Source organism: Candoia aspera, chromosome 2 (assembly GCF_035149785.1).
Source record: "Candoia aspera isolate rCanAsp1 chromosome 2, rCanAsp1.hap2, whole genome shotgun sequence".
Lineage (NCBI taxonomy): Eukaryota > Metazoa > Chordata > Lepidosauria > Squamata > Boidae > Candoia > Candoia aspera.
In genome coordinates this window covers 35,768,814-35,790,199 of record NC_086154.1, presented here as the reverse complement: position 1 = coordinate 35,790,199, position 21,386 = coordinate 35,768,814, and the positions used below count along the sequence as shown (strand labels likewise).

Sequence of the window (21,386 nt, the reverse complement as noted above, 5' to 3'; positions counted from 1 at the left end):
TAGTTGTGTGCAGCAAAGACCAAATTCATGAACGACCTCCCCTCAAAATGGTTTACTCCAATCATGGATGGGAAGTAGAATCAAAGTTGCATTGGCTGACTGTTTGGGATGGGTCAGAAATCAGCTAAAGTTTTGCTTACTATTTGTAACTTTGAGCTGGTATAGTAAAGCTATTTCCTGAAATAGATTTGAATATTTTTCTGAAACATGTTTGCATGTTTTATTTTATGCAGCTCATTATATTATTTCTCAAAGCAGTATTAAACACACAGTAATCATACTGCATAACTCAATCTTCCGCTTACTGTTCAGCATTCAACTGCCATTTTTGACACCCACATGTCAAAGTTCATTTATTTTTACAAAGGGGAAAATTAGACTTTTAATTGGCTTCAGAACATTCAGAACAAAAAGTGTAAAAAATGAAACATTTGGTCTAATCTTGCTTAGCTTGTTATGCTGTGTAAAATAATTTGAATGTCACCGTGGGAGGTAACTGTCATTCATTTAAAGTAAAAAATGCAGCAAGGTGGATTATACTGAAGGTTAAAGTCAAACTCTACTCGCTGAGTTGCTTGTACTTGATCTGAATCACAACGACATAATCATCCATGGTCAGAGGCCCAAGGGAAACCCTTGCAAATAGGTAAGTTGAAAGATTAAAAAGGAAAATATTCTGAAACACAACATACATAAGGCAATAACTACAGTCATTGCTGAGCTACAGCATAAAATCGACAGTGGAAGGAGATGATCTTCTCAAAAGGAAGATCCTCAAATGGACATCAGATTGCAGAAGGCTAATACCAGTGCTCCTACCGCTGACTTTTTTTTTTTTTTTGCCAAAAAGTCACTCTAAGCCACCCTACACCAGCACCATAGGGTGCTTCTGCCACAAAAACGACTCAAACTTTTACCCACATGGTGCAGGAAATATTTCTGTTGAATCAGCAAATCACAAAATAATCTGTTTCTGTCCCCCGTAGGAGTTTGTTCTAAGAACCCAGATGCTTTTTCCTCTGCAGAAGACAGGGTCATTATTCTTTGGTTCCATAAAAGGACATGTAGACACCTATTCCATTTACTCCCTGTCACAGTTGCACAAGTCCATCTTTTATTCCCCATATAGGTCTGAACCTAGGCAGGTAGGGGCCAGTTGACATGAATGAGTGCAGCACACAATGAGAAAGCAGACACTTTTCACACACTGGGACCTGCTGAGGGGAATAAGGGCAAAGCACACCAACCATGCCCTACATGTCCCATAAAATTATTCCATTTTGTTTCATGGAAAATCTGATGGAAAATGCTCTGGATTTTGTTTCAGCTGTGCTGCAGCTGATCTGAAATGATTTAGCAGATCTTCAAGAACATGATTTGCTCCAGGTTTGAAATGACACAAATTCTGTTTCACACATACCACTACTCCAGATGTTGCTGAACTACATCTTCCAGAAGTCCAGCCACCGAAGCTCTGTAAAAATGTTAGGAGTTTAAGCAAGAGCTGAATGGATACAGACTTTCAACATCTAATTTAGCTAATGCAACTTTGATTATGGGGCTCAAAAATAAATCAGAAGCCCATGATTTATATGGCTGTTTCATAATCCCCTAAAAACTGAAAGGGCAGCTACTAATTATATATATATATATATATATATATATATATATGCACACGCACACGCACACATACACACAAACACACAAAAGAACCTGGACTGAACATCCTTAGAGCATCCTTCCTGTCATTTCATTGGACTTTAGCAACAATATAGATAGTTGTTAAAGTCATGTTACAGTAGATGCTCTGCGGTTGGACTTTCAAAAAGCTCATCTTTTTGAAGATTCATCAAAGTCTCTCAAGCAAATGTAGCACTTCTAGAGTAAGTAGACAGATCCACTTATAGGTAACTGGCTAAAGAACACAAAGCAGAAAAATAGCCAGTTCTCACCAAGTAGGAATAAAAAAATGTGGAAGTTCATTAAGATCCTTACTGGGTACAATGCCTTAAAATTAATTCATAAGCAACCTGAAGAACAATGAGAGGGCCACATGTGCTGTGGATATCAGTGGGGTATATTGCTTAACAAATGTATTTAAGACTGCAGTGCTGAAGAATATGGCTGGATCCAATTGTCTTTTTAACTTACCTTAATGGCAATGGCAACTTCTTCTGTGTATTGCATGCTTCATATGTTTCAGAAAGTAAGCAAAAAAAAGAAAAGTCTTTCTGTGAGCATAACTGTTATGCAGCTGACATAAAAGCTAAACCTTTTTTCCAACAGACATATTTCTGATGACACGTTCATCAATATTTCTAGCTTTAATATATAAACTGTGTGAATAAATTCATATTTTATAAAATAGAGTTTTTTTAGAAAAAAATTGAATGTAATTTGACCTTAGAGAGGTATCATTTTATATCAGATTGAATATATTTTATGTCAAAACATAAATCACCCAATAAAGCTGGTGATGCAACTTAAAGATACATTATTGCAACTCTTCTAAAAAACAAACAACAAAACTATAATTTATTGTACTCTCATCTTCATTCTATGCCAGGTGTTGGTGGATTACACAGAAAAAATCTACATTGTTTAAAGTTTCTACTAAATATAATAAAAGATAATTAACATTTAGTTTGTTACATTGAAAAAAGTGTACATATTTTAATTGTTTTGTTAGCTTTACCTAAGTTTCTTCAACTATTAAAAAAGAAAAATCAATTGTTCATAGTCAAAAACATTCAAATCAGTTGATACAACATTACAGTACAGCCAACTAACATTGTTCAAAATCTTGTCATCTTATCTCAAGTTAAAAAGAGTCCTTAGACCAGATTATGACAAAGCTGGTTTAATGTATTTTCAAGTTGGAATAGTTAGATTTTGCAGGACACTGTACTTTCTGTTGATGGCTTCAGAAGAAAGGGGATCATGCGACTTGAAAATCAAAGGGCAATCCCAGCCTTTCGTTTTTTTAATAGTTAGATCAACTTTGTTAATTTAAGCACAACTAAAAAATTGGAAGCTAGGTGAAGCTGCCATTTTTGTGTGAAAACAATTGCGATACGCTATACTAAAAAAAATTGAAATATCCACCTGTCCTCACCACTCTGCCACAAAACTAGCAAAGTCAGAAAATACAAAAGTCTTCAAACTTGTCACTTTTGCAGAATAAAGCAAAAAAGTCTTTGTGCTCCTTACTACCAGAAGCAAAATATTAACTGAGTTACCACATATAATAGCTTCTGGATGTGTCCACTTGAGTTGGCTTGGTTTCTGCAGAGCCTTCCTTTTCTTTTTCACTGTCACCTTCCCAGAGATTAATAAGTGGAGGATAGAGTTCATTCAGGGGAATAGAAGAGGTCTTTTGCATATATTTTTTCAATGAATGATGATAGTTTTTCCTTTTAAACCTTTTTGCAACATAGACAGAAACAGAGGCAAGACTAATAACAGCAAACATTGATCCCATGACTGCAGCTAGGGCTGTACTTGTCTCTTGGTCAGTAATATCAAGGGCAAATGCTGCATTTTTTGTAGTAACATTTACACAAGACTTCTGAGTTTGCTGATGGATATTAGATACTGTGAGACAGACCTCATAATCTGTGGAGGGTTGTAAATGGGTGAGATTGTATTCATGCACATCAACTGGGACCCTTGCAGTGTATGTAATGTGTGGGTTATCGATCTTCATAGTTGCAGATGACCATTTTAAGTTAGTTGTCATAACATTAGAGTTAGCTTTCCAAGAAACTAGGATGGAATGAGACTCTGCTTGCTTGACATATATTTTCAGCACCTGAGTACCATCAAGAAGTGTTCCATTCACTCTTATAGTAGCTACCCTTGTATCTGCACCTTCTATGTTTTGAGCTACACATGTGTATCTTCCTGAATCCTCAGTCTGAATATTTGATATTTCCAATGTGCCTTCACTACTAATCTTGTATTTGTCTGAAAGAGTTTCCACAGTTATTTTATTCCCAAGTGGAGTAACCCAATAAATCTCAGGTTCAGGTTCTGCCATAGCCCGACAATCCAAGAAGACAGTCATGCCAATGTCCAAATTCAAGTGGTTTGGGAAAGTATCATGTGAAATCATTGGAAGACACTGTTCACTGGAATCCTGTATTAATACCTCCTTTACTTGTTGTCCTCTGTGTTCTGGTGGCATAGCACAAAACATTGACAGGGGTTCCATGAAACGAATATTAGTCTTGTTTGAGTTGATCCAGTGAATGACACAGTCACACCTGAGTGGATTACTGTGAATACTAATCTCACGCAAATTTGGAAGGGATTCTACTGTTTTTTGGTAGACTGCATTCAAGGCATTATTGTTAAGCATCAAGCTTTCCAGAGCAGGAACATTCCGAAATGCTAAACGATGTATGTAAGATAACTTTGGGTTATTGGTTGCTTCAAGCTTTGTAAGTTCAGGAAGATTGTCTAGTGCATACCTATCAACAGACACCAGCTCTCCCATATTGTTGATTCCAAGTTCTTTCAACCGAAGCATGTTTCTGAAATCTCCTTCTTGGATTTTATGAATTGGGTTTTTGTTAAGATCTAAAAATTTTAAATTTGGGACTTTCTCAAGTGCAAGCTGAGGAACTTTAGCCAATCTGTTGTCATAAAATGAGAGACTTTCAAGACTATCCAAGCCTACCAGAGCATTTCCAGGAATGTCAGTCAGGTACATCCCAGCCAGGACTAGACTTCTTAAATTTGACAGTGGTTTGAAGTTCATATCCAGTATTCCAATCACAGGATTTTCTCCAATCATCAAAATTTCCAAGTTAGGTGTGGAATCAAACCAACGACTGTCAATAACTTTTAATTTGTTGGAATTAAGATGAAGTCTTAGAAGATTCTTCAAGCCTGAGAATGCATTTGCAGAAATTGTACTGATTTGATTATGGTTTATATAAAGTTCCTGAAGATTGCACAGGTCTTGTAAGCAATAATCTGTCATCTCTGTGATCTGATTTTCCTCCAAGTGTAAAGTAGTTAGCTGAGAAAGATTTAATAATCCCACATCTTTTATACTAGTGAAATTATTTTGTGAAAAATCCAACTCTGTTAAATTGAAGAGTTGCTGGAGTTCATCTGTGGTCCTGGCAATATTGTTGCTTTGTAAGAGAAGGACTTGAGTATCACTGAAAAGGTTACTGGGGATTTTTGTTAAACGAAGATCATTGCAGTCAACTGTTGGAGCTTCTCTGTAGGTTGACTGGGGAGTAAACCAGGGTCTTATTTCACAGACACACAATTGTGGGCATTCATTATTTTGTATGGAAGTTGCTTGGAATGGATTTATGAGCAATCCCAGTGCCAGCTGGCAAATCTTTAAAGCAAAACTAATATGAGCCATATTGTTTTGTTCTAGGTTCTCCTTATTAATCACTTGTATATCAAGAGCAGATCAAATATAGGCTGACAGTGTAGGAAATCAAAAGTTTTTGTTTAAAATGTTTGGGCATCCAAAGTATAGAAGATTCTCTTATGCTTTTATGAATAGTAAATATTCCAATTATTTTTCACCGATCTTTCTTTTTCTATTCTCTTTAAGTTACTTCTCTCACTATAAGGCAGTATGTCTGAAAAGAAAGAAAAATAAATTTCAGTTCATACATTTCAACATTAACATCTTTCTTTACACTTTATAGTTTATTTAGTTTAAATGCTAGTATCTTTCTGCATGCAGACAATATTAATACTAAATGATTAGAAACTCCTTAATGTCTGACCATTACAAATGTACAGAATTGACTATTAAATGGTTTTTTTCAAATAGAATTTTTAAAAATGCAGAGTTTAAATCAGAATCCAAAGTAGTTATTTTTTAAAAAAAACAACCTCTGGCAATATAGAGTACTTTATTATTTATTTATTAAATTTATATCACTGCCCATCTCCCCCAATGGGGGACTCTGGGCAGTTTACAATAAAATAATAGTAAAAACATAACCACCTAAAAATTACCATTAAAATATACATAAAAACAAATGTAAAATCCAAGTGGAGATGGAACACAATCACTAAGAGGTGCTATGGCGCCAGCCATCCCCAGGTGGAGCTATCGCTCTCCCCCTCCCAAGCAAGGCAGCAGAACCAGGTCTTCAGTTTCTTCCAGAAGTCCGAGAGCGAGGAAACCCGTCTCAACTCCGGGGGCAAGATATTCCAAAGGGCAGGCGCCACTGCAGAGAAAGCTCGCCTCCTGGACCCCGCTAGATGAAATTCCTTTGCTGATGGGGTTCGTAGCATGCCCTCCCTGCCTGACCAGGTGGGGCAGGTCGATATTATGGGGATGAGGCGGTCCCTCAGATACCCTGGTCCCATGCCATGTAGGGCTTTAAAGGTGATAACCAACACCTTGAATTGGACCCGGAAGCAAACTGGTACCCAATGTAGCTCGTGTAACAGTGGTGTCCCACTTTACCAAGTTTTCTGTTTTTTGCACCACTTGATTGATAGTTAGAGCAGCCTCAAATTAAATTGTAAGTATGTTTTTACTATGTGGCCAGATGTAATATCTGGAGCATATCCACATGGTTGGATTCACCAATTGCAAGTTCTAGGTTAATACTAGATAGTCAATAGTTATTCATTTTGAAAGCATAGAGAGATACAGGTAGCACATTTTACTGAAAAACCATTGTAAAAAAGTATAACAGGTTGTTTAGTTCCTTACTCAAAACATAGAACAGCACCATTTTGGGTTCACTAGTATATTATGCTCATTACAAGTATAACCCAAATAAATATTAATCCTGTTAATATTTACATCCCATTAATTGTATATCACATATTGTGCTATTATATTTTGGGAGTTTTCCCCCAAATAAATATTCATTGTTTTAGGCAAGCAGCACTTAGCTGCCCTGGGCTGATACTGAACAAGGTAAGCAGGAATTATCTGCTTAATATATGATAATATATTGATATGTGGATGGCAGACTATCAGGAAATCCCAGGGCTGCAGACTAGACTGGGAAGTCAAACTAATCCCACCGTGTAAGAAAACTGTATATTTGTGTCCATGTACTTACCAGGAGTCAAGATTGACTCAACAGTCTTTACCTCATCCTTTACAAGTTAAAAATGAGTTAAACATTTAAAAATATAACTTAAACCAGGAAAATTTAATTCCTAGTTAGGGAAAATGTTGTTTAGCAATATGTTATGCAATACTTCCATATACCCTACCGCTAGGCATTAACTGTACAATTGATGAACAAAACAGGTTTCAAGATTGAGAAAAAAGTAAATATTTGGATGTTAATTTGACAAATATGAATTGTATGTTGTTTCCAAATAATTATGTCAAAACATGGAATGAAATTAAAAAAGATATGCTAAGATGGGGAAAATTACAATTGTTATTGTTGGGGAGAATTTTTGTAATTAAGATGACTGTTTTACCTAGAATGTTATTTTTGTTTCAGACAGTACTGGTTTTGACTACTGATGTACCATTTAAACAATGGCAGAAGGACGTATCTAAATTTGTGTGGCAAGGCCAAAAAAAAAAAAAAAGTTAAATACAAGGTGTTGCAAGATGCTAAAGAAAGAGGTTTAGCCTAACCAGAATTGAAACTGTACTTTGCAGCTTGTTGTTTAGTGTGGATGAAAGAATGGGTAATGCTGAGAAACAGAAGGTTATTGGACTTAGAAGGACATGATTTGAGATTTGGATGGCACAGCTATTTATGACATTTTGAGCATTTGGAATAGATATAAATCTGGGTTGTGTCCAAAAATACCTTTATGGCTATTACCGCAGGAAGCATATTACAGAAGGGAAGTGGCAACCAAGCAGAGATGGTTAACTTCTGGTGATATATTAGAATTTTCCCAGGGAGACATTAAAATGAAATCAAGAGAAGATTTGATATTAGAAGGATGTATATGTCTATGGTTTTCACATGTACGATTACTGGAAAGATTTAAAGTTGATAAAAGGACTTTTGGTTTTGAACATGATAAAACTGAATTTGAAACTGAGTTATTTTCGAATGATGAACATCTTGTTGCTAAAATGTATAAACTTTTGTTTAGATTTGAAACAGAAGATGAACAAGTTAAAGATTGTATGATAAATTGGGATAAAAATTTTGGACATAATACACAAAAGGAACAATGGGAAATATGTGGATAAAAGGGTTGAAATTTACATTAAGTTATAATCTTAAAGATAATTTTAATCAAATGATGTATCGATAGTATCTGTCACCAGAAAGATTGTTGAAAATGTACAGACAGACTTCAAATACTGTGTATGTCAGAAATGTGAACAAGAAGGGACTTTTTATCATCTTTGGTGGACATATAAAAAACTAAAAAAATTTGGATTCAAGTATATATATTAATTCAGAAAATTTTGAAGATTAATATACAATCAAAACCAGAGACACTTCCTTTGGGACTGATGGATAAACAATTCGAAAAATATCATGAAACTTTGTTTTTATACATAACTGCAGCAAGACTTTATATGCTCAAAGGTGGAAAGGCTGGATATTACCTACAATGGAAGGATGGATGGTAAAGTTGATGGAGTTGGCTGAGATGGCAAAATTGACAGCTTTGATTAGAGAAAAGACATTGACTGATTTTAATGCCAGTTGGAAGCCCCTTTTGGACTTTTTGCGTGAAACAGAAAAAAAATGAAATCATGATCTATGGATTTGATGATTAGTAATATTAGTAGACAATAAAAAAAATGCAGGTTAGGTTGCAATTTTAGAGTAAGAGTTTAACATAAGTTTTACTTATATCTATTGTAGAAGTAAGTCAAAAGTCATTCTTTTTGTATCTCTGCTTCTTTCTTTCTCTTTCTGCACTTGTTTTCTTTTTCTTTTCTCATTCCTTTCTCTTTCTTATCTTCTTTCTTAATTTAGTACTTGTTAGATTTTATCTTTCTATTTTAAAATTTAATAAAGTTATTAAAAAAAAGTCTTGTTATGGGGGAAGCCTGAACGTATTGGAGTCTGATTACTTCTAAAAATTCAGTTTTGGCTTTTCATAGAAAATCTCTACTATTCCTGGATTTTCTAATTAAAATGAAGATGTCAGTTTACATAGCCAATTCTAATTTAGCAATGGCTCTACTGAAAAAAGATCAGCTTTTAGAAATACACCATAGGAAGTAAATACACCACGGGCATCCAATGAAAACTTATCTGAACAAAGTACAGTAGATCTGCAATTTTCAGCAGGCAAACATTCTGCACAAATAAAAATGCATGTTTATGAATGGATATAATCACAGAATCAGTAATAGTGCCAGGCAACAATGCAAAATGGATTAAATACTGTAGTGTCAAGCAGCTGATGAAAATCAGATTGAACTAGAAAACTGAAGACTTCTCTACTATTCAGAATTTTGGGAAGTGCCTTAATAAATCCAGGCAACATTTGATTTCTTTGTTTTTAACAGTTGTTATATAGTTGACACTGCTTTACTTCTGTGATATCAGCGGTGATCTGGCAATGGACTTGAAAAATCTTTAGGACCTCAAATGAGAAATAAATTGCTGTCCACGTGTTTGAAGATTATACAAAGCACAGTGGATATCGCTTAAGAATAAAGATAAAGCAATTGTGAAGAACATCCTTTGCCCTGATAATATTTGAAAAGAGGTCTCAGTTTGCAAAGACTAATAAAAGTCTTGAGGAGGAACCATTTGTGAAATTCTTAAATAACATATTTGAAAATATGTTATTTGAAAAATAACGTATTTTTAAAAGCAAGACTTCTATGACTATTCTGGCCGATCTGGTGGGTCATATAATTAGTATGCTGTCTCTTCTTATTCTGCTGATGATCCTACAGCAATGGCATGTAAATACAGCAATTATCAGTTGCTTATACCAAATATGTTTGTGAAAGTACAGTATTTGGTTTTTTTTTAGGGTGCTGGATTATTGTTTTTAAAATGCTTGAGAAAAGGAGATACATGTCAACTGCTGAACATGCACATGAGCTCTACGAAAAAGGTGTCTAGCTTCCGGAAACCGGAAAGCATACTATGTAAGACTCCTTCTCATTGCAGCGTTTATTATCACTACTTTGCCTAAAAACTAGACTACATCCGGTGAATTAGGAATTTAGCAATTCTACTCTGATTCAGAAAGAGGTTTGTCACCTTCCAAGCAATGGAACAGTTTTCAAACCAAGTCTGAAAAAGCACCGCCCCATCAAATTATTGTCCTGTGCAGACTATGCAACCAGGCAGGATATTATCAAAATACTCTTTATTAAATAACTATTTACAATAATTAAGTCCTTGAATATGAAGACTCAAGTCAAGAAGCCCGACTGGCACAACAGGCAGCAAAACAGGACTCTCACTGGACAAGTCGACTGGATGCAACTGGAACGCAGTGTGCTGGAAGCAACGGGTCTCGAACTGGAACGGTGTGCTGGAGCTGTTCTAATGCTGGATCATTGGCGATCTGGAACTGGGTTGGGTCTGGACACGGCAACTGGAGCTTGGAAGCGGGACTTGAACTTGGAACAAGGTTAGGCACGGCTGAGAGCCCTGGACTAGGTGGGATTCTCTGGACTGGAGACTTGGAGCAAGGCTCGGAACTTGGAACAAGGTGGACTCAGCTGAAAGCCCCAGGCTAGACTGGATTCTCTGGACTGGAGACTTGGAGCAAGGCTGGAAATTGGGAGCAAGACTGGACCTGACTGGAAGCCCCAGACTGGACTGGAACACTGATCCAGAACAAGATGGGTGTGAAGTACCTGAACACGGCTGAGCACGTGAAGCGCAGTTGGACGGGAGTGAGAACACAAGGTGGAGCTGGAGTTTCAAGGCATGAAGAAGCTGCTTGGAAGATCATGGAGCGTCAAGGCTGGAAGCAAGATGGTGACTGCTGGGCTTGGTGAGCAAAGGGACCTTGATGGCAGCAGAAGTCCCCTTCGGAGCGCAGCAAAGGCGCTGCTCTTCAGTAGGGACTCTTCTGCAGACGCTGCAGGCTTGTAGGATCAGTTGTCTCCGGCAGCTCGCTCTTCGTGCAGCTGCCTTTTATTCTGATCATTGGCGCGCTTGGAGTCTCCTGCAGCCAATCAGGCTTTCTTCGTGCACTTTTCAGCCCGTCATTGGCACACACTGATTGGAGGATTCAAATCCTCCCCCGAATCTTGCCCAATCAGCGACTTGGACTCTTCCCACGCTGCTGGCTCCTCTTGGAGTTTCGTTTTCCTGGTTTCAGCCCGGTTAGTTTCTAATTCCTCCTCTGACTCAAAAAGTTTCACTTTCCGAGTCAGAGGCAGGCTTGACTCTGTCAATTATGCTGGAATACAGAAATAGGTCCTTTCAGAAGGCCACCAACCTTAGTTAAAAAGCAAACTTCCTTGCCTCCACCTGGTTGTTAAGCAACATGTATGCATACATCTGTATTAAATAGTAATGGCTGATAGGGAAATTAGTTACTAGATTGCTTAGATTGGGGCCTACAAATGATTAACCATAAGACACTGCCTGCAAGGGCTCAGGGAATTTCAGGAAATAAGCAAAGAAAGACCTTTGAAAGCCTTAAGACATTGTTTCCAGTTCTGGCTTATGATGGAAGAAACAAGCTGTGCTCTGGAAGCTCATGTATTAATCTTCCTCATCTGCTAGGAGAAGCCAAGCCAGAGTATTCGAAGGAGGGTGCAACATTGCCCATTCACACTGAAGCAATATGTATCCCAATACAGCCAGTTATTTGTAAAGTAAATACTCTGTTAAACTGAAACTCCTTTCTTTCAAGAACTCCAGATTTTGAAGAAGGCAGTATCCCAGTAAAGCTGAAAAATGGCATGCACTTCAGAATTTTAACAATAATTTCTGGTAAAATGAAATGCAGAAATGCGTGCCCCCAGGAAGTCATTTTGAGACCAGAACGTTTGTTATAGTGCAATGCCACAGCGAGTTAGGCTTTTCCAACTGTATGTGTGAGAGGAAAGGCACATGATTAAGACCCTCCACTCCATTAGAGCTGGTAATTTAATGAAACTGGCAGATGATCTAGGACGAATGAGAGAATTTCTTTATAAACTGTATAAATTACGGAAGATAACAGAGGATGAGGCGATTGTAACTTGCTTATATGGATTTCAAAGGAGATTTGAATTTCAAAGATTGGCCCATTAATGGTGGTTAGCCATAACAGATATATGCAATTTCCAATTTCAAAAGCAGCTTGCCTATATCTCTGAATACCAATTGCTAGGAACAATAGCAGGAGAGGGAATCTAATTGGCCATTGTGGAAGGCAGTATTATAGATAAGCTAGGTCTGGCTTGATTCCAAAAGGCTCTTGCATTAATTTCTCCATGATATAATCTGCTTCCACGCTATTACTTTTGTTGGATAATTTCGTTGTATTGTCACCATGCCAACTTTGTTGCTATTGGTGTGGGGGGGGAGTGTCGATTCTATTTGGAAGCTTTTTGCTGGCTTTGTGGCACAATTAATAGCAACTTCTGTATTTTTAACTATAACAGTTATGGTGCACAGCCATCTACAGCAGGCAACCGGGAAACTGCAACATTGCTTTTTCCAACAACCCTTAACTAAATGGCTTTAGCAAAATAAGCTCCATCGCGTCATATTAGAAAGATCAAAAATAATAAGTGCTTGCAAAGATTTTCTATATAAACAGATGGCTTTTTGTTTTTTTCTCAATGGGAATAAGAATATCCTTATAAGCATATAAAGATCATGGGAAAAGTAACCCTGTATGGCAAATAGAGCCACGTATTAGTGAATTTTGCAATAGGAAAATATGGTCAACAACGTCGTTTTCCCCCAGCACATCACAGTCTTCCAAAGCCTCATGTCAGTGAGGCAAGAATTTAATCAGTTATACTATATACCCATGGGTTTAGGAACTTACTGATAGGAGATACTTTGAAAGGGAAGTGACTTTTTTTAAATAACTGCAGTGTTCCTTCCATACTGAACACAAAACAACTGAGAAATTAACAATTCTTTCAAAGGATGCTCAGAAAACACAGTTTCATATTAACCACACAATCACTTTCTCCTGTGTGCAAGAAATATTAAAGTTTTTTTCCCCTCCCTATTTTACTAGATCAAAGAAGGACCCAGTTCATGGTTTTAGATACCACCTGCTATTATCTTTCTTGAAGGAATATTTGATGCCACTGCCTTTCTCACTTGAACGTAATTCAGTGTGCATCGCAGGATGCTGAGGAACTTTTGCCTCATCACAATCAGAAACTGCAGCTCTACAGCTACAATGGTTAATTGAGCAAATATCTGGCCTACGGTCAATTACATGAAAAGTACATATAATTATGCATAAAGTAGATCAAACTGCTATGAAGGATGTCAGGAAAAATAACAGCTCTTTTCCTATGTCTACTTTGTCTTAGGAAGGTGGGATCGTATGAGTCAGATACAGTGATTACACTGTACTAAAAACTTTACTATTACACATTACTTATGAAGGAGACTTTCACTCCAATTATCCTAGCATATTATATAACTAAACTGGCATAATTGGACTGGTAAATGAGAATTTTCATGAACATACATCGCAAATGAAGAAGCATCATATATAAAGAAAAGTTTGAAAGAATAGGGTCCTAACCAAAGAATGCGATTTTTTTTAATATATTGAATAATTCAACAATCTTCATAGATCATTTAGGTTAATTTGCTCCACTAACCCACAAATACCCCTCATGTCATCATTTTCTTAACTATCCCCTATCTCCCAATTAACAATGTCTAAAAAGTGGGCGCTGGGGGCGGAGGGGGAGAGAAAGAATTGCAGCTGCATTCTTTCCCTCTTTGGTTGAATTTGAAACCCTATAGCAACTTCGTGCCCTGTTATTCAAATGTTGTCAAAAAATATAAAAAGGCATTGGCACAAGTCCATCTGTTCTGTTAATTTAAAAGACGGGGTGATTTCTACCAATGCTTCCTACAAAATCCAGCCCCAGATCATATCCTATATCATTTCCTAAGGTCCTGCTATAGAGAAATTATGAAAGATTAAAGAGGTCTGTGATGTGCTTCAAAAAGGTCTTTGCAAATAGGTAAATGGGCATTAAAATAGTAAACACCAGTTGGTATAAGCACAAACTGATGCTCTTGGAGTGGGACCACTTTGCATTCACATTATTAGGATCTGAGGTGGAGATAACAAAGCAGAGAAGGACTTGGAGATTTATGGTAGATGAACATGTCAGTCCAGTCTGCAGTTGCTAGGAAGAACCATGAATTCTGCATTTAAGATTGTTATGAAAACAAAGAAACAAACAAACAGTCAGTATCATCGTATGAATCAGTGCTCTGTCAGATTTTACAAAAAGGAAATTGGAAAATTGGACATAAGGTGCTGACAAAAGCACGAAAATTATCAGCAGCCAACTGCAGCACTTGTCTTATACAGACTTGTTTAACTGAGTTACAGAAATGCATGAAATTATACCTTGAAGAAAAAGTTGAAAACCAACAATAGAAGCTGACCGATCCAAACAAACAACAAGAAGAATGGATCATACCGATCATATTCTGTTGTCAATTCACTATTAATGAGGATTAGATGATGGTCACTAATTCAGATGGTTTGAAGAAGGAATTAGATAAACCCATAGAAACTAAAACTGGCTACCACTAACGGTTGGCTATATGCTGTGTTGTTGTTTATTCGTTTAGTCGCTTCCGACTCTTCGTGACTTCATGGACCAGCCCACGCCAGAGCTTCCTGTCGGTCGTCAACACCCCCAGCTCCCCCAGGGACGAGTCCGTCACCTCTAGAATATCATCCATCCATCTTGCCCTTGGTCGACCTCTCTTCCTTTTGCCTTCCACTCTCCCTACCATCAGCATCTTCTCCAGGGTGTCCTGTCTTCTCATGATGTGGCCAAAGTATTTCAGTTTTGCCTTGAATATCATTCCCTCAAGTGAGCAGTCTGGCTTTATTTCCTGCAGGATGGACTGGTTTGATCTTCTTGCAGTCCAAGGCACTCTCAGAATTTTCCTCCAACACCACAGTTCATAAGCATCGATCTTCCTTCGCTCAGCCTTCCTTATGGTCCAGCTCTCGCAGCCATATGTTACTACAGGGAACACCATTGCTTTAACTATGCGGGCCTTTGTTGTCAGTGTGATGTCTCTGCTCTTAACTATTTTATCGAGATTTGTCATTGCTCTTCTTCCAAGGATTAAGCGTCTTCTGATTTCCTGACTGCAGTCAGCATCTGCAGTAATCTTTGCACCTAGGAATACAAAGTCTTTCACTGCTTCTACATTTTCTCCCTCTATTTGCCAGTTATCAATCAAGCTGGTTGCCATAATCTTGGTTTTTTTGAGGTTTAGCTGCAAACCAGCTTTTGCACTTTCTTCTTTCACCTTCATCATAAGGCTCCTCAGTTCCTCTTCACTTTCAGCCATCAAAGTGGTATCATCTGCATATCTGAGATTGTTAATGTTTCTTCCAGAGATTTTAACTCCAGCCTTGGATTCCTCAAGGCCAGCTTGTCGCATGATGTGTTCTGCATACAAGTTGAATAGGTAGGGTGAGAGTATACAGCCCTGCCGTACTCCTTTCCCAATCTTAAACCAGTCTGTTGTTCCGTGGTCTGTTCTTACTGTTGCTACTTGGTCGTTATACAGATTCTTCAGGAGGCAGACAAGATGACTTGGTATCCCCATACCGCTAAGAACTTGCCACAATTTGTTATGGTCCACACAGTCAAAGGCTTTAGAATAGTCAATAAGGCTATATGCTGTACTTGGAACCAACTGTACTAACTCCTCTGAAAGACAGTTACTGGGGTCCAACGGCTGTCTTGTATCTTCAATGTGTGCTCATCAAGTACATCAAGTTGGCCATGGCTGGAATTAAGATACTTAACTACAGTATATAAACCTTTGGACTGATTGAGCAGTGCAATTATAGGGTGCCATTTAAGACAGAAAAGCTAGGAGCTAAACCAGCATGATTAAGCATTCATTACTTGAGAGCAACTTTTTTGTGTTTACTGCAGGAAAACTTCATTCAGTGGATTTCATTTACCATTTTTAATTCTTAAGAAACAAGGATGGCTTTTTTTTTAAAGCAAAACTAGGGAAAAATATAGTGAGAATACCACCACCTTATTCAACAATGTGTTCCAGGCATAGGATGTCTAATATTTTTACCTGGAATTATTCTTTCTGCAATGTATGTATTCTTATCTGAATGCAATGCATCTTCTGGGGGATTCCCACTGCCAAAAAAAAGAAAAACCACTGCTGGATTTCAGACCATCAAATCAAAAGTAATGATACAGTTCATAAATGTGCATTTATTAAATTACTAGATTAATAACAAAAGCTATTAAAAGAACATTAGTCTTGTGCTGTAATACCTATATACAACGTTAATTTGTTTTTTTTAATACCCCTGTCTCTTCAAGAATAAGGTAGCCAAAATATAGGAACAAAGATGTTTATTTGAGAAAACATAATTAATTTGTACTTCTTTACAGCTGTTCTACAATAATTATTTTTTCCACCATGGTAACTCTACATCTCAAAAAGATATATTACTTTATCTCTGTCAAAAGATTTATTTTAGCTTTTGTATGCCATTTGCAATAGTGCAAATTCATGGCATACAGAATTGCAGCTTACAGCAGAATATGTATAAAAACATCAAGTTGGTTTTCCTTCTGGAAGGAATTAAAAATATTTGTCACTGTACATAATACTGCTGAGAGATGTATCTTCGTAACATCTGTTCTATTCATTCTACCTACAATATAATTACCAATGTGGTGACTATTGTGACTATTAGTATCTCTTAATTTGGTGTAAACTAATTAGGCCCCAAAATATTGCTGTTTTGGAATTAAAGTACTATTAAAATCAGATATTCAGAAACTATATCAGTATAAGCTCTTTTCGTAATGGATATGACAAAAAATAACAAGGCATTGGTGTACTTTGTACTTCATTCCACAAGCTTGTCACGAAACAGGACCTACGTCTGCATTTGCTTATGCAGATTTATCATTGTCTTTCATTTATGTTTGGGGAAACACATCTTTCACCCTTGATGTGGTCTCTTCTGTCCTTCTCAGCCTGGAAAACATGTTTGTGTGCATGTAATTATATATGCACACATACGTCAATTCACTTCCATCTATTAGTCCAGCTTTCCCTCCTCCTTACAGGGTCATGTGAATATATTTTTGATAATATTTTTTTTATTTTAATGATATTTTTATAATGATGGTTTCTATTTATTAACTATTTTATTTAATCGTTGTATGCCACCCAGAGTTGCTTTGTGTGGGATGGGCAGCTATATAAATATGATTAATAAATAAATAAAATAAATTTGCTTGTTTCACCAATAACACCTGGCTAATTCACATTTCTTAGAAGGCATACATGCTTGTTTCTAAACTTATACAAACTCAATTACTTTAGAACACCAGCCTAGAAACGTCTTAAAATATGACATTCATCCCTCATATACAACACAAAGTTATCTTTTATTAAGCTACACAGGAACAGCTGTGCCTATTCTCAGGAGTCTTCTCCAATGCCAAAGCTCAGAAGTATTAATATTCTTCCTATCCTGCTTCTTCAAAGTCCATAGGAAGTGTTACCAGCCCCCTAAATATGTGTTTTTGTTGTTGTTGTTGTTAGTTGCTGTTGAGTTATTCACGACTCATGGTGACCCTATGTATAACAGAACGAAATGCTGTTAGGTCTTGCGCCATAGCCAACACATATTGTCACGGTAGGGAGATATAAGTAAGTATCGCTTTCGACATTCCTGTACTTTTAAGTATCTGCACTTTATGCATGGAGATCGTGGGTGCTAGCAGCTGAACAGGATTGTAAGCTTTCTGTGATTATACCTGATAATAAAAGGTTAGCAGTTATGAAGGCATTTGCATGGGACATGGGTTAAGATGTTGGACTAGTACTGGGTAGGCCCAGGTTCTAGTTGCCCTTCCACTATGGAAGCTCACTGGCAACCATGAGTTAATTACCCCCCATCTTACAGAGTTATTGTATGAAAACTAGAAGGGAGTACTATATATGCTTCCATGAACACCCAAATGAAGAGAAGGCTATAGTAATAAATAAATATTCATTCATTCATTCATTCATTCAGGTCCTCTGTCTTTTCAAACATGAAACACTGAATTTATGCATGCATAAAAGTGTGACAAACCAAGATTAAGACCATACAACTATGAGGTACAAGCTTTAGAGAGCAGGAATGGAACAGCCTGAAACACAGAAAAGCAACCCCTAAAATTGCTTATGAATCTATGACAAATAGAAACCCTTGTTTTTTCTTGTAAGATCTTCATATTCTTGAATGTTACAAAGTCAGCCAAGGAAACTCTCTTGCTTGTTTACCAGAGATGTGAAAAAGCAACAAAACTTACCATAATCAAAACATGTTATTGTCCACATTAAAATTAAACATACTATAAAAACCAGATCTGTTCAAAAGGCCATGCCTTTTGAAAGGAAACAGAGATATCTTTATTATTATTGTCTATTCTGTCCCTACAACTCCTACCTAAATTTATTTGTGTAGAAATTGTTCTAGGGATTTCTGCAAACAAAAATATTGTGTTTCAGTACTATACTTGGGCAACAATTAAAAAAATATGCTGGAGAGAGTAAAGTAATATTTCTCAATATAAAATAGCTAGTGTCTATAAGAAGTTCTGGGCTATTTTACAGCATTCCAAGAACTATTTTTTGTTGTTTCGAGTCTGTGATCTATTTAACTGTGTTTTTTCCCCTCCTTGAATAGGAAGGAGAGAGTACTGTTTGGATAAATTGTATGTTTGTAAATCAAAGAAACAACATCACTGGGTTTGAGGAACATTTCTTAACTTCTCTATCATGAACCTCAAAGACTTTGGGAAATGGGAGAGTTTGGGCAGCTTTGTCAATTTAGCTTGGCTGAAAAGCAGAGACTTGCCCAAGAAGCTTTTGATGGTGTTTCAAACCATGTGTTCACATACACCAATATGCAATATTTGTACTGTAGCTTTTTTTTAAATCATACATTGTTAGCAGTCTTTCATATCATTAGTCCTGGTATCCTTGGGGGCACCATCTGTCTGTCTGTCTGTCTGTCTGTCTGTCTGTCTCTCTCTCTCTCTCTCTCAAATTTATCGCCGCCCATCTCCCAAAAGGGACTCTAGGCGGTTTACAATAATGTAAATTATGGTAATTCCCCTTTTCCTTATATTTGTTTGTTTGTTATATAACCATTTCCAGAGGGTACAGCAAGGAGATTATTGCTTAGCTCCAAAGTAAGTTGGTATGAGATTCCTCAGGGCTCTTTTATCCCCCAAATTTTTAATATCCACAAAAGCTTTACTTGTGATATATTCACACAGGTCACTGCACTTTTAAATAAAGTGGAAAAGTTCAGAAAACAAAGTCTTGCTAAAGGAAATTGGGTATGTTTAACCCTGAGAAGTTAAAAAAAGCAGGATATGATAGCATTCTTCAAATATATCTGAGGAGATGCTATATACAAGAAGGCCAAGATTCTAGACAGCAGAACATAGAATAATGGACTTAAGTTATAGGAAGGCTGATTCCAGTTTAATGTTATAAAAAACATCCTAGCAACAAAAATAGTTCAATAAGGGGATGAAAACAGGTGTTCCTGCCCTCTGGAACACCATCCCCTCCTCCAAGATACTAATGGCCCCCACTCTGGCCATTTTTGAAGGAGCACTGAAATGTGATTCTTTCCCTAGGCCTTGCCTTACAGTGGGTGGCAGGTCCTGAATTTCTGAATGTCTTTTAATGATTGTTTTTCTTCCAGTATTTGGGCTTTAATTGTATAATTAATTTTACTGTACATTGCCCAGAGTTGGGCTGCCTTATAAAGTTCTAAACAAACAAACAAACTGGAAAAATAATGGGCTTCCTATCAAGGAGAAGCTGATTGGAAATTTACTGGTGATGCCTTAATTTGAGGAGTGGGGGGGAAGGCAGGCAGGCAGGCAGGCACATGATCTCATGGATATAAAAAACAGTTCAGTTTTAAAATACAGCTAAATTAATAACAAAATAAATCAAACCTTAACTATACAGAATAATATTGGTAATATTAGTCAGTTTTCTGATTACACCTTATAAGCAGAGAGTGTCATGAGTACTGATGGCGAGCAGGAAGGGGCCTCTATCCAGGGGGGAAAACGCATGCGTAGTACTGAGGAGTTGAGCAGCCATTCAAAGAGACACAGATCAGACCCGCCATAACTTTTGGGCTTTATCTGTCTGGGTTTTTCCCACGCTTCTTCAGTTTGTTAGGATTTTTCTGTTTAATGTGGCAGTAATAAAACACTAGAGACCTATTCCTTGTCTCAGCGTGGTTCCCGACTATTAGAACAGAGAGAGTACATATGTCTTGAGTTCAGGACTGTAAGTCTGGGTTGATCCTATCGTACTACTGAAGTAAAATAATCTTCTTTGTCATAGCTCATGCTTGGTAAATCCAAACTCTTAATATATTGATAAATTATCAATAATTTATATGTTAAGGCTGTATCAACCTTTCAAGGTGGCATGTGATCAAAATCAGTGCTCAATGTATCAAGTCTTCCCATTCTGTAAAAGGGTTAGTGCAGCCACTTTAACGACTCTGGCACTGCCTGAGGCTTGCATGCACACAAATGGCACTACTGTCAGGACTGCTACCAAGTGTTCCTTGTGCATGCACATACATGCTCAGATGATGTTGTGAGGCCTTCAAAGTGTCCAGGCCTTCAAGCAATGTGTTCAGAAGGAATGATTTACAATGTTCCTCTACAAAGGTTAACACAGCTCTAGTTATGTTGTATTACAGTCTCAGGGTTAAGCATATTAGAAAACAGTGAGGTAAAATCCAAATAATGACTCAAGTGGTATGAAAGTGTCCAAATTCCAGTCTTACATCACAGACTAAAACAAGAGCAGAATAGCCTTTTGCTTAGAGCAGAGGCTGGCAGATCTTGGGATGCTTTTGCCATTCACTGGGAACAGAATAACAAAATGTGATTCTTAATAGAGATGAAGAGACTGCCTATTATTCATTTATACATATCGTGCTGCCTCCTCCTCCTAACGATCAGTGGCTCACAGTAAAATAATAAAATGGCATGACATGAAAAAATAAACGTAAAAAGGACTATAGTACAAGAAAGGGATGTCTACATTAGTTTGCTAGAACTGCCCTCTGGGTTGAAGACTAGGCAGTCTTACCTACAGCATGTTCTCTCTAGCTATGTTGGTCTTTAACTCCCATAATCTCTAGGCAGCACACCAATGGGTGAAGGCTAACGCAGACCATAGGAATGATCAGTATACTGCAGTCTTAGG

The 21,386-nt window shown here is 37.2% G+C and overlaps 1 protein-coding gene across 1 annotated transcript in view; it reads right to left on the bottom strand.

Annotated features, from left to right (window-relative positions):
• Positions 1 to 2,386: 2,386 nt before the first annotated feature.
• LRRN1 (leucine rich repeat neuronal 1) overlaps positions 2,387 to 21,386 on the bottom strand; it is a 32,328-nt gene continuing 13,328 nt past the window's right edge. Inside the window, exon 2 of the mRNA XM_063291604.1 lies at positions 2,387 to 5,612. Within this exon, the coding sequence (XP_063147674.1) occupies positions 3,236 to 5,386 (2,151 nt within the window). The 5' untranslated portion in view covers positions 5,387 to 5,612 and the 3' untranslated portion in view covers positions 2,387 to 3,235. The remainder of the gene's footprint in view (positions 5,613 to 21,386) is intronic.